The sequence below is a fragment of the Notolepis coatsorum genome (assembly GCF_963971535.1).
Source record: "Notolepis coatsorum genome assembly, chromosome: 10".
In the NCBI taxonomy this organism is placed as follows: Eukaryota; Metazoa; Chordata; class Actinopteri; order Aulopiformes; family Paralepididae; genus Notolepis; species Notolepis coatsorum.
In genome coordinates, this window is record NC_140174.1 from 24,460,207 (window position 1) to 24,482,641 (window position 22,435).

The following is a 22,435-nucleotide window of genomic DNA, read 5'->3' on the forward strand; positions in this document are numbered from 1 at the left end:
ATTTGACCAGTTTTGGGTTAATCAGATGTTTTTTTCACAGTGATCACAACGTGTGTGTGTATTCCACTAAAGAGCTATTATCGCGGAATTTCTCTGGAATTACTAGAACTCTCCAAAACTATACTCATATTCAAAATGGTATAAAACGGAAATGTACCAATGAAAAAACAATCCGTTTCGTACATGTTGACTGCAAGCCATAATTTAAGATATAGTTTAAGCCTTCGCAAATGTCCCCGACCTCCCATTGACTTCCTTATTGGCACGGTAGCCCTATTATGGTCAAAGGGGCGTGGCTCTGAATGTGTTAAAAAAGGTAGAATCTTTTCAAGGAAGTTAACCAAATGGGCGGCCGGGTAGCGCAGCAGACTAAGCGTCTGCCTACCACCGCAGAGACACTGGTATCGAATCCGGCTGTCAGCGGTACCTCCGGCTTGGTCGGTCGTCCATACTGACACAATTGGCAGTGTCAGCGGGTGGGAAGTCGGTGGGGTGTATCCTGGTCATTGTAAACAGCGACTCCTACAGGTTGGTCAGGGCGCCTGCACAGCGAGGGAGGGAACTGGGGGAGGTAGTGTGATCCTCCCACGCGTTACACTTCCCCAGTGAGAGTCCTCGCTGTCAGGTGAAAAGAGGCGGCTGGCTGTCTCCACATGTATCGGAGGAACCACGTGATAGACTTTAACGCTCCCTAAACCGGCAAGTGGGGGGCAAATGCGCGCAACGACCAGGAAGGGGAGGGGGAATTAGCATAACGACTAAATTGGGATGGGAGAAAAATACAGAAAATAGGAGGAGAAAAAGTAGATAAAAAAAAAGGAAGTTAACCAAATGTAATGCCTAGAGGATGCCTCTTTGTATAGTAAATGTGTACTGTGAACTAAAGTGTAGCTCCTGCACATGTAAACACAGTGGTGGAAAGTATTTTTACTTAAGTAAAGTTTTGAGCTACTTGTACTTTACATGAGTATTTTCATTTTAGGGAACTTTATCATTTTACTACATTTCAAAGGAAATATTGTACTTTTTACTCCCACTACATTTACCGGTATATGAACCCACCAGTTACTAGTTACTTTGAAGAAAAGAAATTTGCATAGAAAACATGGCAAAAATGTATGAAGACGATTCATTTGAAGAGGTCATAATCAGAGCAGTGTAACTGGACCACATAGTGTGAGTGATGGGAGGGGCAGTGTGAGTGATGGGAGGAGCAGTGTGAGTGATGGGAGGGGCAGTGCGAGTGATGGGAGGAGCAGTGTGAGTGATGGGAGGGGCAGTGCGAGTGATGGGAGGAGCGGTGTGTGTGTGTGTGTCCTGACTGAAGGTCAGAGGTCGGGGCGGTTATACCGATGTCGGTGGCCAGCTGTTTGGTGGAGTGGGGGCTGAGCTGGGGGATGAGCAGGATGGTGTCGCAGTACGTCTGCATGGTTGCCCTGGCGATGGAGCCCAGCCAGTAGTCTGCCGTGTTGTCCAGCTCTGGAAGGTCGTCACCTGAGGGCAAGACAGCGGGTGACATTTTTATTTTATCCTTCATTTACCCAGGGTAGGTTCTCTGAGCACCCTGCTTCATATTAACACAGTTCCATTTACACCCAGTACAACCATTTACAATTAGTCATTTAGCCAACGCTTTTGTCCAAAGCCACTTACAAGTTCTGTACAACAAGTCAGCAGGAAGGGTACAACTCTTTCAGCTGAGTAACAATGTAATCCAACAGTGTAGAAACCTGGGCTGCAGTGTTGAGTACATAGTAGTAGAGACATATTAGTATAGTGGTAGTAATATAGACGAGGATGATTCATTAGTGGAAGAGTGCATGATAGTAGAAGACGTAAAAGACTAAAGAAGGTTAGTATTTTTTTCTTCTTCTTTCATTTCAGATATTTCACCATTGTGGAGCAAGGACCGAGAATAGGCGGCTTCTCATTGATGAGTTGATGACCCTCCTGGAGCTCGGATAGGAGTGGGTCTGAGGCGGCCAGAAGAAGGGGTCTTGAGGGTGTGTAGTTAGAGACCGTTGACCGGAGGTAGGTGGGAGCGGTTCCCTTCACTGCGCTACATGCCAGGTCAAGGACCTTGAAGCAGACCACAGTCTGACACTGCTGCCCAGTACAACCACAGTCTGACACTGTTGACCACAAGGAGCTTCCCAGTACAACCACAGTCTGACACTGTTGGCCACTAGGAGCTGCCCAGTACAACCACAGTCTGACACTGTTGACCACAAGGAGCTGCCCAGTACAACCACAGTCTGACACTGTTGACCACAAGGAGCTGCCCAGTACAACCACAGTCTGACACTGTTGACCACTAGGAGCTGCCAGTACAACCACAGTCTGACAGTTGACCACTAGGAGCTGCCCAGTACAACCAGTCTGACACTGTTGACCACTAGGAGCTGCCAGTACAACCACAGTCTGACAGTTGACCACTAGGAGCTGCCCAGTACAACCACAGTCTGACACTGTTGACCACAAGGAGCTGCCCAGTTCAACCACAGTCTGACACTGTTGACCACTAGGAGCTGCCCAGTACAACCACAGTCTGACACGGTTGACCACTAGGAGCTGCCCAGTACAACCACAGTCTGACACTGTTGACCACTAGGAGCTGCCAGTACAACCACAGTCTGACAGTTGACCACTAGGAGCTGCCCAGTACAACCACAGTCTGACACTGTTGACCACAAGGAGCTGCCCAGTTCAACCACAGTCTGACACTGTTGACCACTAGGAGCTGCCCAGTACAAGCACAGTCTGACACTGTTGACCACTAGGAGCTGCCCAGTACAACCACAGTCTGACACTGTTGACCACTAGGAGCTGCCCAGTACAACCACAGTCTGACACTGTTGACCACAAGGAGCTGCCCAGTTCAACCACAGTCTGACACTGTTGACCACTAGGAGCTGCCCAGTACAACCACAGTCTGACACTGTTGACCACTAGGAGCTGCCCAGTTCAACCACAGTCTGACACTGTTGACCACTAGGAGCTGCCCAGTACAACCACAGTCTGACACTGTTGACCACTAGGAGCTGCCCAGTTCAACCACAGTCTGACACTGTTGACCACAAGGAGCTGCCCAGTACAACCACAGTCTGACACTGTTGACCACAAGGAGCTGCCCAGTACAACCACAGTCTGACACTGTTGACCACAAGGAGCTGCCCAGTACAACCACAGTCTGACACTGTTGACCACAAGGAGCTGCCCAGTTCAACCACAGTCTGACACTGTTGACCACTAGGAGCTGCCCAGTACAACCACAGTCTGACACTGTTGACCACTAGGAGCTGCCCAGTACAACCACAGTCTGACACTGTTGACCACTAGGAGCTGCCCAGTACAACCACAGTCTGACACTGTTGACCACAAGGAGCTGCCCGGTACAACCACAGTCTGACACTGTTGACCACTAGGAGCTGCCCAGTACAACCACAGTCTGACACTGTTGGCCACTAGGAGCTGCCCAGTACAACCACAGTCTGACACTGTTGACCACAAGGAGCTGCCCAGTACAACCACAGTCTGACACTGTTGACCACAAGGAGCTGCCCAGTACAACCACAGTCTGACACTGTTGACCACAAGGAGCTGCCCAGTACAACCACAGTCTGACACTGTTGACCACTAGGAGCTGCCCAGTACAACCACAGTCTGACACTGTTGACCACAAGGAGCCGCCCAGTACAACCAATGTGCGCAACGACCAGGAAGGGAATTGGCATAACGACTCAATTGGGGATGGGAGAAAATAAAAGATAGAAACAGGACATGGGCATGTGGAGGGATGGTGAGCGACGAGGCAGGCTCACCTTGCTCAGGGGGGAAGGGCAGCTTGCCGGCTCGCAGGGCCAGCTCCAGAGCCGGGTCCTCCTGCGTCACGAAAGGTTCCAAGTGGAGCGGCAGAGACATGATGTACTGTCCGATCTGAGGGGGGACAGAGACAGAGACATGATGTACTGTCCGATCTGAGGGGAGACAGAGACATGATGTACTGTCCGATCTGAGGGGGGACAGAGACAGAGACATGATGTACTGTCCGATCTGAGGGGGGACAGAGACAGAGACATGATGTACTGTCCGATCTGAGGGGGGACAGAGACAGAGACATGATGTACTGTCCGATCTGAGGGGGGACAGAGACAGAGACATGATGTACTGTCCGATCTGAGGGGGGACAGAGACAGAGACATGATGTACTGTCCGATCTGAGGGGGGACAGAGGAAGACAGACACACAGGTATTTTGATACGTCATAGTACTCGCGTTTACTGGGGAATACGCTCAGTGAAACCACCTCATTCAATTACTTACACATCGCTTTCAAACACTCGTTAAAAACTCAAATGATTTGCTTAACAAAACTGTATAAATCAAGCAGCGTTTCTGTGTGCGAGACTGTTCTGACGTCGATGTAACTAAGAGATTCGCTTAGTTCATTGGTATTTAAACTACAGTATGAGGATGACTCTGCCAAATGGCGAACATTGGAAATAACGTTACTTCACATAAACCCAACACTGCTTAACTTGTACAATCTTGTAGTAACTAAGATCCGCTGGAAAGATCACATCATCCGTGCATAGGTCACACTAGATTGATCAACTAAGTATCTCCTGGTTGATAACACAATGTTGACGTAACTGAAGCGATTCGCAAAACGGCGGAAGCACCGCCAGTTACGAGTGGCGTTTAAAATGCTGTGCTGGGTCTGTGCATACGGTTATGCTCACCTGTGAGAATTCATATTAGTGTCATTTGACTTAAGAACATTTTGATTTATGATCTTTTATTTCAGTAAGTAAGCAAGCACATACACCTTTATATTGCACCTTTCAATACAATACCTGGGGCAGTCTCTGCATAATCACCTTTTGAAGTAGGTGTCATTTTGGAATAGATATATGGAATGTACCACGGAGATTAAAAGCGTGCAGTTGCTAGTTGATGACATCTCTCAGACAGAAGGTGAACTCCTTTTACATTTACTGCAGGCAATATTATTTCAAGATAGGAAGGAAAGCTTAAAAACTTTCATTAGTTGCAAACTATATCAGTATGCTAAGCTCACAGTATGTGAAATATGAGTCCTTCGCCAAACGGGTGTGTCCACATATATACAACCATAAAAATAAAACAAAAAAACACACAGCGACACTGAACTGGCAGCTGCGCAAATTCTTGCATGTTCCATACAAGCTCTCACCAGACGCACTAAGCTCCCGGTAGCCCCGCAAAAAACAACCACTTGAATACAAAAACATTTCATATAAGAATTGAATACCTGTACAAATGAAATGCAATACATTTTAAGGGCTTAAAACGAGAATTATGAATTTAATTAATTTGAAGACTGCGCAGATACCCTGGATCTATTTACTGGGCTGAAATGTTGAAGTTGGGCTTATTTCAGTGACCATTCCCTTTAAACACTATACAGAGATACCTGTTACAGAGTATAAATAATATATTATGCCACCCATCTGTGAGGAATACGGCTGCACGCCACTGAGAAGACGTCTATATGGGAAACAATGGTGTATTTATTCACATCAACCTTGACTCACATTAGTGATGTATTCTTGTGGGGACAGGCTGAACGTAGGCAGGTCCTCTGCATAGCTCTCCCCGAAACCTCCTGCTTCTTGGCTCTGATAATAAACAAAAACAATTGTTTGTTTTTGTTTCGTTCATTCAGGAATAGGATTTAGTTCGTAACACCAGATTAATCACACAACTAAACACAGTGATTTGATTTCCATTTATTTAAATTCCAATTCTGCAGATTCTGCATACATACATATTGTCGGATACATTTTTATTTACATTTTATTATATTTTCACACTAAACACAAATAGTCACAAACTAAGGATGACTGGGTTGCAAAACTGCCATAGTCTCTCTCTCTCTCTCTCACCTTGTGTCAAACATAATGTACTGTTTTGCAATTCACGTTTAAACTCAATTCATTAATATCTATTGGTCAGTTTAAATCTGTAATAGCAAACCACTTCACCACAGTCTGCAGTTGTTTTTACTCATCTTAAACGTTAAATAGATATATATATTTTTTTATACATTTCATTTTTTGTATTTATTATGTGTTGTATTTCTAGCATATCATTGTAAATGAGAGCTTGCGCTCAATGATCCTTCGGGATTAAATAAAGATTGAATGAATGGATACTGTAGAGTAGACACTTCAGCAGCCACTCACCTCCATCTTGGAGACGAGGCAGAGCTGGTGTTTGATCTGGAGGAAGACGGAGTCGAAGGCCAGCTGGTTGGCCTGCTGGTTGAGTCTGGTCAGAGCCACCCGGGGCTCCGCTAACAGGTTGGAGTTCCCTGTGCCTTTCTCCTACAGAGGCCGCCACAGGAACACAGCACAGAAGAAGATATGGAAATAGACTTGTAGTCCCTACTACAGTGTTTGGTTTCATTTACATTTTCTTACATTTAGTCATTTAGCTGACGCTTTTGTGCAAAGCGACTTACAAGTCGTGTACAACAAGTCAGCAGGAAGGGTACAACTCTGGCAGATAAGGGCATAGTAGTATATACATATGAGCATAGTAGGTAGTAATATAGGCAAGGTAGATTCCTTAGTAGCAAAGTGCATACTAGTAGAAGACCGTATGAAGGTTAGTATTTAATTTTTTATTTCAGATATCATTCAATTCAGTTAATTCAGGAAGTGGATTTTCTTTCAAATTCAAATAGTGAAAATGTGTGGCATGAGAACATTGTGTTATCCAAACTACGGCAAGTGAATGAGAATGTATGTCAACTAACAGGCCCAACCCTCCTGGGCACTTGTCACACTATGGGAAAAAGTAGTTAGCTACTGTTCGTAACATAAACCTAACAATATAAGACATTCTTGTTGTTGTGTTTTTTCTTTTATTAATTCAAGTGTCTAGGGTGGGATATTAACGGACTGAAATCAAAAAGTTCAGGGAATTCTCTGCGCCGCCCCCTATCTCCCTGTCTCCGGCTGTCTCGGAGCAATGACCGGAGTGTTGAATGTCCCGTGATTAAGACGGGGAGGACGCGACCCTCTTTGCGCCGCCCCTGTGCCTCAAATAGATTCGCTATCAGATCTATCTTTAATCTTTCAAAATGTTCAGTTGCTATCGCTATCAGCTCTATCTTTAATCTTTCAAAATGTTCAGTTGCTATTGCATGCACTCATCTGTGTTTCACTACACACTTGAGTGCATGCTTACCAACTGTTAGTCTGCAACACTACAAGACATCTAAGAAGGGAGATCCCCCCTTGAATGGCCCTTCTAAGGTTTCTCTCCTCCACACTGCCTGTGGAGCATTTTTCCCTATTGTTAGGTTTTAGTGAGTTTTTCCTTACCTTCGCGTGGGGTATGTCTGGGAGTGCTTGCATTCTTTCATTTATTTGCATTTATTTTAAATTTGTTGGACCTTATGGCGTTCTTGTTCTGTTCTTGACTTATTGTTATGTTTCTTCTTGACTTGTTTAAAGAAGACGTGTACGGCCCATGGGGACATTAACGTGTTGTCGGGCCTTACAAATACATTTGATTTTGATTTGATTTCTTATAATATTGAACCATCACCTCCAATTACAACAAACAATACAATACCAATACAAAAAACTAACTAACTGACCAACATTTTATGTTACAGGCTGAGGCTACAGCTCAGAATCTTGCTATGTTTGAGGAGAGAAAAATAACCATCATGCACTTTTCCACCAAATAATCTTCCTTGCCTATATTACTACCTACTATACTAATATGTCTTTACTATTATGGAGTGCACTCAAGACTGTAGCACTCAAGTTCGACACTGATGAACATTGTTACTCAGCTGAAAGAGTTGTACCCTTCCTGCTGACCCGTCATACAGAACTTGTAAGTCACATTGGATAAAAGCCTCAGCTAAATGACAAAATGTAAATGTTTAACCCTTTCACTACCACTCTACCAACGGGTTAACCCTTTCACTGTGACAATACAGAAGGTTAACCCTTTCACTGCCACATGACAAAGGGTTAACCCTTTACTATCACACTACAGACGGTTAACCTTCTGTAGTGTGGCAGTGAAAGGGTTAAGCTCATACGTCTCCTAACAGAGCGATACAGGATCTTTCTTCGGACACCAGTCCTCCGTACCTTTAGGGAGTACAGCAGCTCCATCAGGCTGCCGTATTCAGCCATGTTGCCCCTCTGGAGGTAGTTGTACTCCTGCCAGGGGTTCTTCGCGGCACTCTTCCTGTCGGAGGAGCTGGTCTCCTGGATGCCCGCCAGGCTGCGCGGGCTGTACGACTCAGACAGGTATCTCCCCGCCGTGCCCAGGATTCTATCAGAAAGACAACGGATCAGGGGGACAGCAGGGCTTTCTCTAAAACAATGGCATAGGGGCGCTGCGCCACTATGTGTTTGTTTGTTTGTTCTTTTTTGCAGTGAAAGCTTGGGGCCAGCTTAGAACCAGAAGCATTTTAGCCCCTGACCCCTGTCCCTCAACAGGCTGTGCCTTCTGCCAGGTCGCCATTGTAAATACGAATTAGTTCTTAGTGACTTACCGGTAAGTCAAATTGGTCCCTTTGAGTCTAATTCACCTACACTTTATGTGCTCATTTTATGTCTATTCTATTCTACTATTTTATTGCACTGCACTAGTGCACTATTTTACTCGGTCTATTTTATCTTACTCTTTTTATTAATGTCTATTTAAAACTTAATCAAACCATAAACAAGGTGGCCTGTTGGGATGTTAGATTCTAATGTGAAAAACTGTGATTTTATATGTCTGCACTTTATGTGCTCATTTTATGCCTGTCTTTATTCTGTCGTGAAGCACTTTGAGCTGCAGTTTCTGTATGAAAGGGGCTATATACAAATAAAGTGTATTATTATTACAGTACCATTAGCGGTGCTTTCTCTTACTTGTTGGACAGCTGCTGCTCGAAGGCTCCGCACTGCCTCAGTAACTCTCCACACGTAGCGATGATCCTGGGAACATTATGAGACAAGTAGAGAGTGTAAAAAAAAAAGACACGTTTTCATACCCATCACAGCTGTAATATCAAGTAACACATTGGACGCTAAAAACGAGTTAAGTCGTTATTGGCCGCCATGCGTTGAGCGCCAAAGATGAGTTAACTAGTTTTTAGATTGTTTTTTCTTTTATTTGATTTTAATATCAATATTACACTCACTCATGTTACCGCTGAAAGCCATACTGAGAATGCAATACCGGCCAAAACCTGCTAGGTGGCAGTATCGCCTACCCTTTGAAAACCCTAGTCCACACTATGTGTCACATTTAATGTGGTCCGGGCACTGATTTTGGACCAGGCGAGTCTAACGCTTCACCCAAGCAACTTGAAACTCATCTAGCACACTCGATCCATAAATTGTGCCAAATTATGTCCGGGACCAGATTGACATCAATACTGGAAATCACGATCAGACAATTGGAATATTCTTTTTGGAATAACCACGATCAAATGTAAGGACTATCTGACATCAATTCCACCTTGATCCTACAATGATTTCATATAGATCCAGCCGATCAGCGTGTGTGGCGGTCAAAACGAATGCCGTTACTGGCGATCAGAGCATCAAAAAACGTTGATGATGAATGATGCATTCATGATGAAACATAATGCCTATTATATACATTTGATTTGGAAATAGTAGCATGTCCAGGCGAGAAACGCCAACGACTTTAGCAAAATTCATATAGCACCCTATAACTCAGCTTTTCAGGAATTAGCCCGGATCACTCTGAAACTATACAATATTCACCACGGGATAACGCGCATACATGAATTATTTTTATTTTATTTGCATGTTGGACGGGAGATAGTGACTGTCAAATAATAACCATAGTATTGTCTCCATAGCTATAATATAGAATATAGATATAGCTCGTGGGGGGGTGGGCTGGTGGGAGGGAACTGGTGGGAGGGAGTGGGGAAAAAAAAAAAAAAAAAAAAATGGATGATTCTCTGTTTGACACTGACCATATCCTGTATGTATCCATGCTGGTTGAAAATGAAAATAAAATTATAAATTTCTTTAAAAAAAAGCGCAAACTTAAACAAGGTTGCGTCGCAACACGGTTTTCAAAATAAAGGTCACATATAAAAATACCGTAGTAGGCCTCTCAATTCTTATAAAAAAAAGTCCCGGATATACATAAACATTAATTGGCATAGATCTCTATAAACGGCCCAACACATTGATCACTTTAGGCACACCCTGAAACCAGTACCATCACAAATATGAAGCAGGTAATTACCCATACAAAATAATAAACCTTTCATGGGGTTATTTACAATAATAATAATTCATTTTATTTATAAAGCACTTTTCATTGTGAAACAAAGGTATGCAGTTTCTTGTCCTCCTGATTAATGCAATGGTGTGTGTGTGTTGTGATGATCTCATTCAAGGAGCACTACAAGCGCGCGTGCACAGACACACAGTTTGTTGTTTTTGTTCCATTAGTGATTTACACACTCTCAGTTGGTTCAAGGTCTGTCCCGACTAAGGATTTGGATAGTCGACTATGATTGGCAGAAATTTGCCGATAGTAGACTATGAATAATTTTTTTTGAAAAATAAAAAGTATAATATATATATGTTTTTTTTATCATTCCATTTGGGCTGTGGGGGTGCTTAATGTCTGAAGGAATCGACAGAAGGCTTCTTGTCCTCTGCAAAAGCATGCAATTGGTCCACTGATGGATACATCTTGATATTTGTCTAGTCTAGTGTGTTCATTAGATGGGTGAAATCCTCTTTCAGTGCCTCTGTGCCTGTTTTCTTAGGCAGTTAGCCTCTGGTATGTGTGCCATTAGCGTTAGCCACACTTCTAGGCCTCTTTTCTTTTGGAAAGAATGATACAAAATTTTTTTATTTATTCGACTAAGAGGTTGGCAGTCGACTACGGCTCCTTTCGATCGATTAGTCGACTATTCGACTAATAGGGGTCAGCCCTAGTTGGTTCATTATAAAAGATACAAACCTGAAAACAAAAGCACTTAAATGTTATTTGCACTAGAATGGTAAAATTGTTATTTAAAAAATTGCCCCTAAAAAATATTCTGTGCCCCTAAATCTCATTTAGGGGCACCTGTGCCCCTAGTGAAAAAGCTTAGCGTACAGCCCTGGCTCTACCTCCTGAGCCACTGTCAGCCCTAAATACATTTCTTCGATGAATGCATCGAATCATTGGCTAAATAATAAGAATCGAACTGAAGTTGATTTGAAATTGTTACACCGCCTAGATGAAAGGAATCAAACAAAATCGGGATGGGATAAATGGTCTGCATTTATATAGCGCTTTTATCCAATTTGTTCCTCACATTCACACACTGATGGCAGAGGCCACCATGCAAGGTTAAGTGTCTTGGCTCGACACGCTGCCCGTGGAGGAGCGGGAATCGAACCTGGAACCTCCGGATTACCAGACGACTGCTCTACCTCCCGAGCCCTGTCGATATTTGTTTGGATTGGGTAGGCAGGAGGAGAAAATTACTACTCTCATCCACTGATCTACAATAAACAAGTGCAAATTCACAATAGCTGCAACATTTTTGCAATAGGCCACTCCCTTTGGCACACCTTCTTTTAGCCAATTGGCATGAAAACACATGCACACACACACACACACACACACACTTGACCTCCATGCCCAATTTCAGTCTCCTAGGGCGAAACCTGTGGCCGCTAGAGGGTGAGGACATGTCTGAGGACCAACTGAACGACCAACAGAGTGACCTATAGAGCTGCTGAAAAAGAGTTGTATTATAGATCAGTGACGGAACCCCAGTGGACACGCCCACCTGACGGAGTTCTGGAAGGCGGTCCAGTCCTCTTGGAACACGGAGGAGGCGGGCGTTTCCTCCAGCCTGCACTTCTTCCTGATGGACTGGAGCGTCGTCGAGAAGTCCGACACGTACCTGGAGACAGTACAAAACCACACCAGTCAACTGCTGCAAAAGGCCGGGAAATATTAGCCATAGTATCAGCTCGTCGGGAGCAGTTAGGGGGTTAAGCGTCTCGCTCAAGGACACTTCCTCCCGGGGGGGGGGGGACCTTCCGGATCACCAGACGACCAGCTCTACCCCCGAGCCGCTGGCTGTCTGCCCCTGTGATTGTATGTTGAGTGATTTACTTGGTGAAGAGGGCTTTCAGGGCCTTGAGGAGGCCACACACGGCCAATCCGTCAGTCAGCTTGACACAGCGGTCCACGCCAGCACTGGCCAGGCCAAACAGCTTGCCCACCGAGCGGCTCAGCTCCTCTACGCAGTCGATCACCTCCCCATGCTCCTGGAGGGAGAGAGGGAGGGAGAGAGAGAGAGAGAGAGAGAGGGAGGGGAGGGAGGGGAAGGAGGAAGGGGAGGGAGAGGGAGAGAGGGAGGAAGGGGAGGGAGAGAGGAAGAGAGGGAGGGAGGGAGGGAGGGAGGGAGGGAGGGAGGGAGGGAGGGAGGGAGGGAGGGAGGGAGGGAGGGAGGGAGGGAGGGAGAGTGAAACAGAGGAAGAGGGAAGTCAGAGGAGACGATGCATAATGAATCAAACAAACACCAGTCAGTAACAATGTTTCATTATAGCCTTTGTGTGTGCATGCAAGTAAATATGTAAATATCTCCTTGTGTGTGTGTGTGTGTGTGTGTGTGTGTGTGTTGCGTGCGAGCGCGTGCACTTATCCTTATACGTGTTCCCACCTTGGGGTTTGATTTAAAATTCTGTGACCTGTCCATCATTTTATGGAAATATGGTGCAGCGTTTTAAAAATAGCTTGACGGTGCGTTAATTCACTTTTACATCTCAGGAAATGTTACAACGGGATAAACAACCGGGTTTCCACTACAGCTGGTCTCGCTGAAGAAAAGCTGTGCAACGAATAACAAAACTGGCTGATGATAACCTCCACCGAACGTGAATGAATGTGTGTGAAACACATCCTGGGAGGTCACTGGGAGGTCACTGGGAGGTCACTGGGAGGTCACCGCCAAGTGACCCATTTGTAAAGAATTCCCCGTTACTGCGCGGCTTCCGCGTTCATGAAGCCTTGTGACTTGCCCCGCGTGGACAGCCTGATCTTGCTTAAAATACCTAAATTAAGTACTTATCAACTACAAGAAAAAGGTACATAATGTTAAAGCCATACGTAATATATGTCCATATTGCATATTATGTAATATATTTGCATTTTGTATGGGTCAAACAAGTATAAAAATAAAAAATTTAAAAAAAGTGCAAACACATACATTACAAATACAGCAATACTGATGATCCATACTGAGGATGGTTCGTTCATAATACTACACGAGATTGGGGTGCTTAAGACTAACCCTAACCACACTGTTACCTTAACCCCTAACCCCAACCTTAACCACACTGTTGAACTAACCATAACATTAACTCTAACCCTAACTTCTTAACGTTACAACGAACCATCACCATAGTATTGCTGTGTTTGCATCAGGCTGGGTGGTTTGGTCTAGTAGTGAGTGCACTCACCCCCCACAACAAGCACAGTTAGTCTGACTCCCGGTTGCGCTGTTTTGCGCAGTTCTTTTCGGGGGGTGACTTTCGGCAACGCGTAAAAAGTAAATATATTACGTATGGCTATAACATAACGTACATTATGTACCGTTTTTCCTGTGGTCGAAATTAATCATTTATGTACATTTTCTGATGAGACTACTACCTCTTGAAAATTCCACGATATTCCAAAAAGTAGTCCATGAACAGTGGGAATGAGGGAACTAGCCAACGTATATCCTACAAACCTCTTGTGTGTGTGCGTGCGTGTCTGCGTGCATGCGAGTGTGTGTGTGTGCATGTGCGTGTGTGCTGTCTGACATGGGGAACAGCGCTCATCTGGATGAGGAAGAGCGACTCCTCCAGGGCTGCGTGTGCGCGTGTGTATGTGTGTGTGTTAGGGGTGTAAAGGTACGCGTATCCATACCGTACCGTACCGAACGGCTGTGTAGTGTACTGAACGAATACACCGGTATGTTAACCACTAACGACCGCCCACCGGGGGCTTGTTTCTTTCCGAAGTCGATTATTAATTTCAATATAGAATATTCGTTGACAACCCTACAAGTACAATTCGTTGTGGCACACTACATCACCCCTGAGAGGAACATGGAAAGCCAAACTTTCCCCCACTGTACCGAAAACTGTACCGAACCTTGACTTCAAAACCGAGGTACGTACCGTACCGTGGTTTTTGTGTACCGTTACACCCCTAGTGTGTGTATGTGTCTGCATGCGTGTGCGTGTGTGTATGTGTGTGCGCGTCACGTGCGTGTGTGTGTGTGCGTGTGCTGTCTGACCAGGGGAACAGCACTGATCTGGATGAGGAGGTGAGACTCCTCCAGGGCTCCGTACTGCAGCTGGTAGGGCTGGTAGGGGTCGTACAGGACGTTGACCAGCTCATTCACCTTCAGGAGGTTGTTTTCACCTAGTAGGCAAACAAGGGGAACAACGTGAGGTTATGGATCCTCCTGATGCTGCTTCCTTTAGACCAGTGGTTCCCCAACCGGACAAAGGCCCGGGGACCGCCAAGGGCACTCCATGAGGCTCCATGGGTTCTCCGGCAAAAAAAGGGACGGTTCAATTTCGGGCCATCCTACTTTTTCATAATAAAGACGATAATATTATAAAGCGTGGCGATTTTGTCATCGTCACGTCTCACTCGCTCTTCTGCCACCTCCCCACCTAGAGAATACAGTTATGTAACTCTGTATACAAAACATCCCAGCTGACGACAAAGATTCTCTCAGGGATCGGGACAAAATCTCATCAAATGGGTCGTCTGTAGAACCATGTGAAGGAATTTGCCCGTTCTTGACATCCAATGTTTCCACATAATGAGATTTTTGCACAAAGCGTCAGAGCATGTTGATGATGTTGTTGTTTGTAAGGATTCAGGTTAGTCACCCCAACAGCTAAGTCTCTCATTCAATGTACGGTAAACGGCTCCTCTTAACATTCTCATTGCCTACTTTCATGTTAAAAAACAAAAAAACTAAACAAATGTCCACCAAGAAACAAGGACACACGGTGTCATACATACAAAGTGCATTTCCCATGAGCCGCCACAAGGGGCAGTGAGCGAGTGTCGTCGTGAATATAAGAGCTTTTTGTGGCTAGCTATCGCGTGGGTAGCGTGGGGCCACCGGGCAAAATCGACAAAAATATCAATACATTTTTCTCCCTTAGAAAGATCTAGACGATTTCAAGTCACTTGACTTTGACTTCTGACGCGCTGTACGCGTTGACTCTCTATATATCAGATTTCAGTATTGAGGGGGGGGGGGGGAACCCCCCAAACCCTAACTTTAGCCTGCAGGTGTGTGTGATCACGGACCGAGGCGCGGCAGCATGGCGGACTCCAGGCCGCGTCCGAAGGCCACAACGGTCTGGTGGAGCTCCAGCAGGCCGTCGAGCCGCTGCTCCTGGGGGGTGCGCTCCACGGCCACGCCCAGGCAGACGGGGATGGACGGAGCCGCGGCCCCCAGCGTCTGGATCAGCAGCACCGTCACCACCTCGTACGGGTTCTTGAACACCTGAGCGGGAGGGCAGGGAAAACAAGGGCACCACTACATATACACGTCTGTAGACTGCAGTGCAAACAGCGTCATCTACATTACATTTAGCGGACGCTTTTATCCAAAGCGACTTACAGATCGTGTACAACAAGGGTTAAGGGTAAGCGGTATTGTTCGTCTAGCAGCATCGAATTTGAGTGCTACACTTTGAGTACATAGTAGTATAGTCATGTTAGCATGGTAGGTCAGGGTATAGACATATTAGCATAGTAGATAGTAGTATAGACATATTAGCATAGTAGATAGTAGTATAGACATATTAGCATAGTAGATAGTAGTATAGACATATTAGCATGGTAGGTAGTGGTATAGACATATTAGCATAGTAGGTAGTGGTATAGGGATGGTTATATCTAAACTGGGCTTGACATCCTGTAGCGGTCCAGATTTCTCCAGCAATATTTCATTTTCAACAAACATTTTTACTTTAAGTCACAATTAAGATATCTCGCCAAATTCATGACCAAGGGCTACATGGAATGCAAAGACGTCGTTTCATCCATTGTACTACGAATCTTCTGATCTCAAACCAGCCAAAAAAAGAAGGTTGGGAACCTCTGGAGCATGCAGTACCTGGCTGCTCCACTGGAGCTGAGAATGCCACGTGGAGAGCAAGGTGTCGTAGAACTCCGCCAGCTGCTGGTTCAGACTCAGCTCGCTCTGAGAGATATCCTGCCACACACTCACCAGTTGACTCTGGACACAAACACACACACACACACACACACACATACAAATACATTCAAGATACTGTGGCAGATATCATCCCCCGTCCCATGGCTACGAGGAGGAAGGGAGATACTACTGCCACGGGCGGAGCAGAGTTAATTAGGGAGTTGATTAGGACTGATCATGGAACACACGCGTGCACCACGTGATCACCCACATCCCACACACACAGACACCCATAGCTTAAAGCCAGAGGAGACAGAGAAAGGTTGAGTGGAGGTGAGGAAGGAGCAGAGAGCGTAGAGAGAGAGATTGGTATACAGAGTTTGTGAGGTGAGAGGTAGTTGGAAGGAGAGGTGAAAGCGAGAAGGTGTTTGTGGTACTGGACCCTGGACTGGCTGAGATACCCCCTTGTGAAACTGACCCTGGACCGGACGACAAACCCTAAGTATTGAACATTCCCTTTTTGTACGAGAGCCTGATACGCGTGTTGACCCTGGACTGTAATTCGACTACTCTATTGCCCATCGGACTTTGTTCTATTAACCAATAAATATCTTCTATTTATTGAAATTGTGCTTGTGTGGACATTGGATTTGTTTGTTTTGGTCCATGTCGAGCCTGAACACCATCAGGCTCGTCACAATACATAACACCAACACAAGCACAAGCGCATAACTCCAGACAGAGGGATCATTTTAACAGCAGGATGTGAGAAAACGAGTCTGGTTTATTGACCAGATCTATTGTTTACCTTATGACACCTGTAGTAGTAAGCATCTATTGTTTACCTTATGACACCTGTAGTAGTAAGAATATATTGCTTACCGTATGACACTTGTAGTAGTAAGCATCTATTGCTTACCTTATGACACTTGTAGTAGTAATAATCTATTGTTTACCTTATGACACTATTGCTTACCTTATGACACTTGTAGTAGTAAGCATCTATTGCTTAACGTATGACACTTGTAGTAGTAAGAATCTATTGTTTACCTTATGACACTTGTAGTAGTAAGAATCTATTGCTTACCTTATGACACTTGTAGTAGTAAGAATCTATTGTTTACCTTATGACACTTGTAGTAGTAAGAATCTATTGCTTACCTTATGACACTTGTAGTAGTAAGCAAGAAGCTGTGGCATTCTGTCTATTTCTGTGAAGACTTTTACGAACAGCTTGGCTTGGTCTGTAAGGCAATTGAAAAAAAGAAACGTTTTCAAATCCTACTTTACTCCCCAGTCGCTTGTTAATAAATTTGGAAAATGGACATGAGAATAAATTAGATTTCAGCAACACAAAAACGTAAGCCAAACTTGAAGGGCTTGGCGGTATGTTCATGATGTATTTAAGATATATCATCATCAAGTATGCGCAACAAATTTGTGATGCAAATTTAATGACACCAGCATTTTGAATGAAAGCTACACCGTGACCATGTGTCATTATAACTAAATGATTTGTATTGAAAAAAAACGATATAATTAAATATGTATCTATACATACGTATGTAATATAAAAATCTCAAATACATTTCAGAAATCGAATCAAACAATCATATCAAATCATTAGGGCTGTCAGTTTATCGCGTTAATTAGATTAATTAATTACACAGCAAATTATTGCGTTATGAAAATTAACTCAAAATTAATTACCAAAAAAATTAAAAAAATTAAAAATCTTTTTTATAACTTTTTTTTTTATCTCATTCATTCCATAAGAACGTAGAATACACATTTACAGACTTTTTTTATATGGTCCATTTGCATGTTCTTGGTATCTGATTCTAGGGATATCTATGGATCTCAGGGAATGTATTCCCAGTGTCAGAAATACTGTGTCTGTTACTAGGCTTGAGTAAATTGTAATGAACCAAATGAGAATATCAATAAAAAAAATGTTTATTTTTGACTGTGAATTGACCAGACCTGAAAAATCTAAGCAGATGGAAGTTGATTAAACAGAAGGTTTTGTAGATACAGTACTGAATTCTGCCATCCGGACACATGCAATTTGAAATATGATTATAGAATATAGAATATCAGGCATAAAATGGTTATGCGATTAAAATGCGATTAATTAGATTAATTAATTACAAATCCTGTAATTAATTAGATTACCTGACAGCACTAATTTAAATACTATACAACCTCGCCAGCAAGCTGTGACAGAAAATTGGCTTCTTGTACAGAAACAGAACCAGCTTTTCTTTTATTAGTAGGAAAGGGATTGTTGAGGCAGTTTTCTGATCAGTTTTGGACTATGGTGATGTCTTTTATAGACAATGTCTATAGACATGCTGCCACTTCCACTCTTAAACCACTTGACTCCGTCGATCACTCTGCCCTCAGATGCATCACTGGTGACTGGTACGGAGGGGAATTTATCAGATTTTATCGATACGATTCCATTGTCGATTCTGCTTATCGATCCCCTTATCGATTCCTAATCAATTTATACTTTAAATAAATAAATTGGAAATGCAACAGAACTAAGCTGGTTAAAATAACAACATGCAACTTGACATTTCTGATTGTCATTTATTGTTGAGCCCCCATGTCAGAAAAATACAAAAACTGTAAAAAAATAAAACATTAACTATAGCCTACACTTAAATAAAATAATGTATTTGAGATTCTCTTAAAAAAAAATGTATTCTTAAACTAATTGAATCTATTGAATAATGACCTGTTGAATGTAACTACAGCCCAATATCTTAAACTAATTTAATCTATTGAACCGTAGTTGCATTCAACAGGTCGTTATTCCTCTGACTTCTCTGTCTCTGGTCTTTCAGAGACACACGCACACACACACACACACACAGAGCTCCCTCCCCGGGCCCCTGTCCTGTAAGGTATTGGCTCGTGTTGCTACACGGACATGTTTGTATGTTGCACGGTACTTCCTGACTTACATTAGTAAACAAACAGTCAACCTGATCACACGCTCTCCGTCTCTTATTATATGTGAACTAAAGAGTACAAGGTTCACACAACAGCCCCCACCCCCTTTTTTATTTTATTTGTACCTGTACTACCTGCTGTCAGCTGTTATCTCTCTCTGTGAGCTTGATTAGCTAACGTTAGCTAGCGTTAGCTCCGCGGCTAATCTTAGGTTACGCTGAATTAAATCAATGACTAGGTTCTAAAACATTGGAGTAGTTTTCACTGCACATAGAAGCAGCCAAACAGCGGGAGCATTTCGGGAGCATATGACCAAAACCCAGGCAATTTCGAGCCCTTAACACATTCCCTGCCACGCTTCTATCCATCAATGTAGGCTCACTGCCACCACTCTAAGCCTATGGAGATGTTCACCTTCTTTGCAGGGCTATAACTTTTTTAATTGTATTGCTAAATTGACATTACTATGGCCCATTCAACATCGATTATCTATCGTTCAGGATGTAGGAACGTTATACTTTTTCATTCATAGATTCTTCCAAAAATACCTTCTAGAATATACCGGTAAGTATGTTTTTATCGTTTTCTGCAGTCATTCATAGAACGTGAGTTATAGGCATAAACGCATATATAGATTATCAACTGCCGTTTATTGCCGATACACGCTATATTAAAAAATTCAACTGTACATGATCGTATACGTTATGATTCATCATGCGCGGATGAAAGGGGGGGGGGGGTCGTTTATAATTCCGTGATCGTCAGTAAATGCTTTATGTAGTATTGGTGATATATTGATCTGATCGGTTTGACGTTGATCTACTAGATCCATTTCCGGTTTGTATGGCGCAATAAACGCCCAAATCATATCGATTATTGAGTTATGGCAGCGATCCATATGCACGCCAGTGTTTGTCTGTAGTCCCGCAACGATATGTGACTGCCGGACGGATTTTCCAGATGCACCGATGGCCACTTCCGGTTGTAACTCGCCCGATCATACACCAGGCGGCGGTATTGAGGCGTTGCACTATTGTGCAGGGTCCCACTGTATCACCAGAGGCTGGGTGGCGGAATTATGAATGCCATGGCGAAAAAATGAAATATGATCTCAATATCGCTGTACAGCGTGGTTTGGCAGAATTCGCATGGCCGGCAAACACGCTGTACAACAGGATTGGCGGTGGATGTGTTAAGGAATCAAATAGTCTGCCATGGCTACATGCGTGGCGCTAACGTTATGCGCAACTGTAGGAAAAACCTGGCATCGATAAGAGGAATCGATAGTCACAGAGGCATGCGATTCCAGGAATCGGACAATTAGGAATCGATTCCCAACGGGAACCGGTTTTCGATTCCCATCCCTAGGTACGGTGCTCACAATTATCTCCTGTATGATGAGTAGGGTTGGGCACCGAAAACCGGTTCTAATAGGAACCGGTTCCTAACTTCCGGTTCTGGAAGTAACATATTTGCATTTCGATTCTTAATTTCGATTCTAAAAAAAAAAAAAAAAAATGTACGTTGTTAATTAATACCATAGTTACAGTACAGCAACCAAATTAAACTGTATCAAGTCAAATGAAAATGTGAATAGTATGAAAAAAAATTAAGATTTTTCAAAAGAAAATCAATTCTCCTGCGAAATAAGCTGTGACCTGTTTTGACCTTAACCTCAAATAATCGGAATCGAGAATCGTTTAGAACAGGAATCGATATGGAGAATCGGAACCGGAATCGTTCAAATCCAAACGATGCCCAACCCTAATGATGAGGAGACTATTCTTCTCTTGCAGAGAGACGCAATAATCGTTGGTATATTGGAAGCTACCACCTTACACCACAATGTTGCTGGACTGGAGGTTTGGACCCTATCTGACTCAAATGACTGGCTTGTGCTTGAGGTTCCTCAAGCTTGTTCTGAGCTTGGAAGGTCTGCTTTCTCCGTTTATGCTCATGACTCATGGAACATCCTTCATCATACTTTAAAGGGGAACTATCTTATAAATGGCCTTTTTGAGTGTTTAGCATTGTTTCCTAGCTATGTGAACTTATATTAATATGATCTGTCTCAAAATTCTCATATTGGCGCATTCTTCCAATTCTCCTCTCACAATATTCACCCTCACTGAACTGAGTCGTTTGAAAATGTGCCTATATGTGATGTCATATAGTCACTGCTGCATGTTAATGTTGAGATAGACGACGACGCTCCGCAGTGGTTTAGGTGGCACCTGCAGCCCAGACTCAAAACAGCTCGAAATCTTGAGGTAGAAAAATGCTGTTTTTGAGGACTTGATTAGAAATACAAAACAATGAATAAAAAAAATATATATATTACAGAGGTGTTCCATAGACTCACAGGAATTGTGTAAAAGTGCCCAAATAGTGAAAGAAATAGTAAAATAGTTCCCCTTTAAAGATCACTACTCTTCCAACCTAATGCACAGTTCAAAACCATAATCACTAACCACTGTGTCTGTGCACCAGTCTGTGACTGTTTTAGCAGATTTGATTGGTTTTTTAATATTGGTTTTTTATCTTGTATTTTAGGTGATTTCCCCCTTTTTTTTGCTTTTGTTTTCATCTGTTGTGTTACTACTTTTAAATGTTGTCTCATTTATTTTAACTGTTACTCATCATCATTGGAAATGAGGGCAACTGCAATGATTTTACGAGTTTTAAATAAAGGCTTGATGATGATAGGAATGATGTGACCCACATGGCCCAGCCCTACAGGCTCGGGGATAAGAGACCCTCTCCCAGGTTCTTCTTACCAATAGACAGGGAGTTGAAGGTGGCTACTATCTGGGGGCTCGCCAGGGCTTCCAGCCTGTTCTTCAGAGCCTCCAGGTAGACACACTTCTCTGAGTAGTCTGGCGTGTCCACCAGCATGGCCAGGCTGTTCTGCATGCTGGTCAGCTTGGAGGAGATCACAGCAAAGTCCTAATTGGAAGGGTTTCAGCCGGGGTCAATATTCGGAGAGAGTTTCTTTTGAGACTATGGTTGTCAGTGGCTTTCCTGCTTTCAATCAGACACTTGATAATGGGAAGTCACAAGAATAGTGAGAGAAGGAGGGGGCGACATGCAGTAAAGGTTTCAACCTACGATGTTGCGAATAGACGGTATGCACCTCAGCCTGTTAATAGACCACCAGGACGTGGCTAATAGACTAACTATTTAGCCAAAAATTATAACAATAAATATTATAATAAATATTATTAATAATAAATA

The 22,435-nt window shown here is 43.5% G+C and overlaps 1 protein-coding gene across 1 annotated transcript in view; it reads right to left on the reverse strand.

Moving 5' to 3' along the window:
* Window positions 1-22,435, reverse strand: part of cog7 (component of oligomeric golgi complex 7) — a 30,476-nt gene that overhangs the window by 2,362 nt on the left and 5,679 nt on the right. Inside the window, exons 4-16 of the mRNA XM_084322725.1 lie at window positions 21,979-22,147; window positions 17,402-17,484; window positions 16,199-16,321; window positions 15,385-15,583; window positions 14,348-14,475; window positions 12,175-12,329; window positions 11,843-11,959; window positions 8,934-8,999; window positions 8,160-8,346; window positions 6,228-6,368; window positions 5,577-5,660; window positions 3,822-3,936; window positions 1,351-1,494 (exon numbers count right to left, since the gene is read on the reverse strand). Of these exons, the coding sequence (XP_084178851.1) occupies window positions 1,351-1,494; window positions 3,822-3,936; window positions 5,577-5,660; window positions 6,228-6,368; window positions 8,160-8,346; window positions 8,934-8,999; window positions 11,843-11,959; window positions 12,175-12,329; window positions 14,348-14,475; window positions 15,385-15,583; window positions 16,199-16,321; window positions 17,402-17,484; window positions 21,979-22,147 (1,711 nt within the window). The remainder of the gene's footprint in view (window positions 1-1,350; window positions 1,495-3,821; window positions 3,937-5,576; window positions 5,661-6,227; window positions 6,369-8,159; window positions 8,347-8,933; window positions 9,000-11,842; window positions 11,960-12,174; window positions 12,330-14,347; window positions 14,476-15,384; window positions 15,584-16,198; window positions 16,322-17,401; window positions 17,485-21,978; window positions 22,148-22,435) is intronic.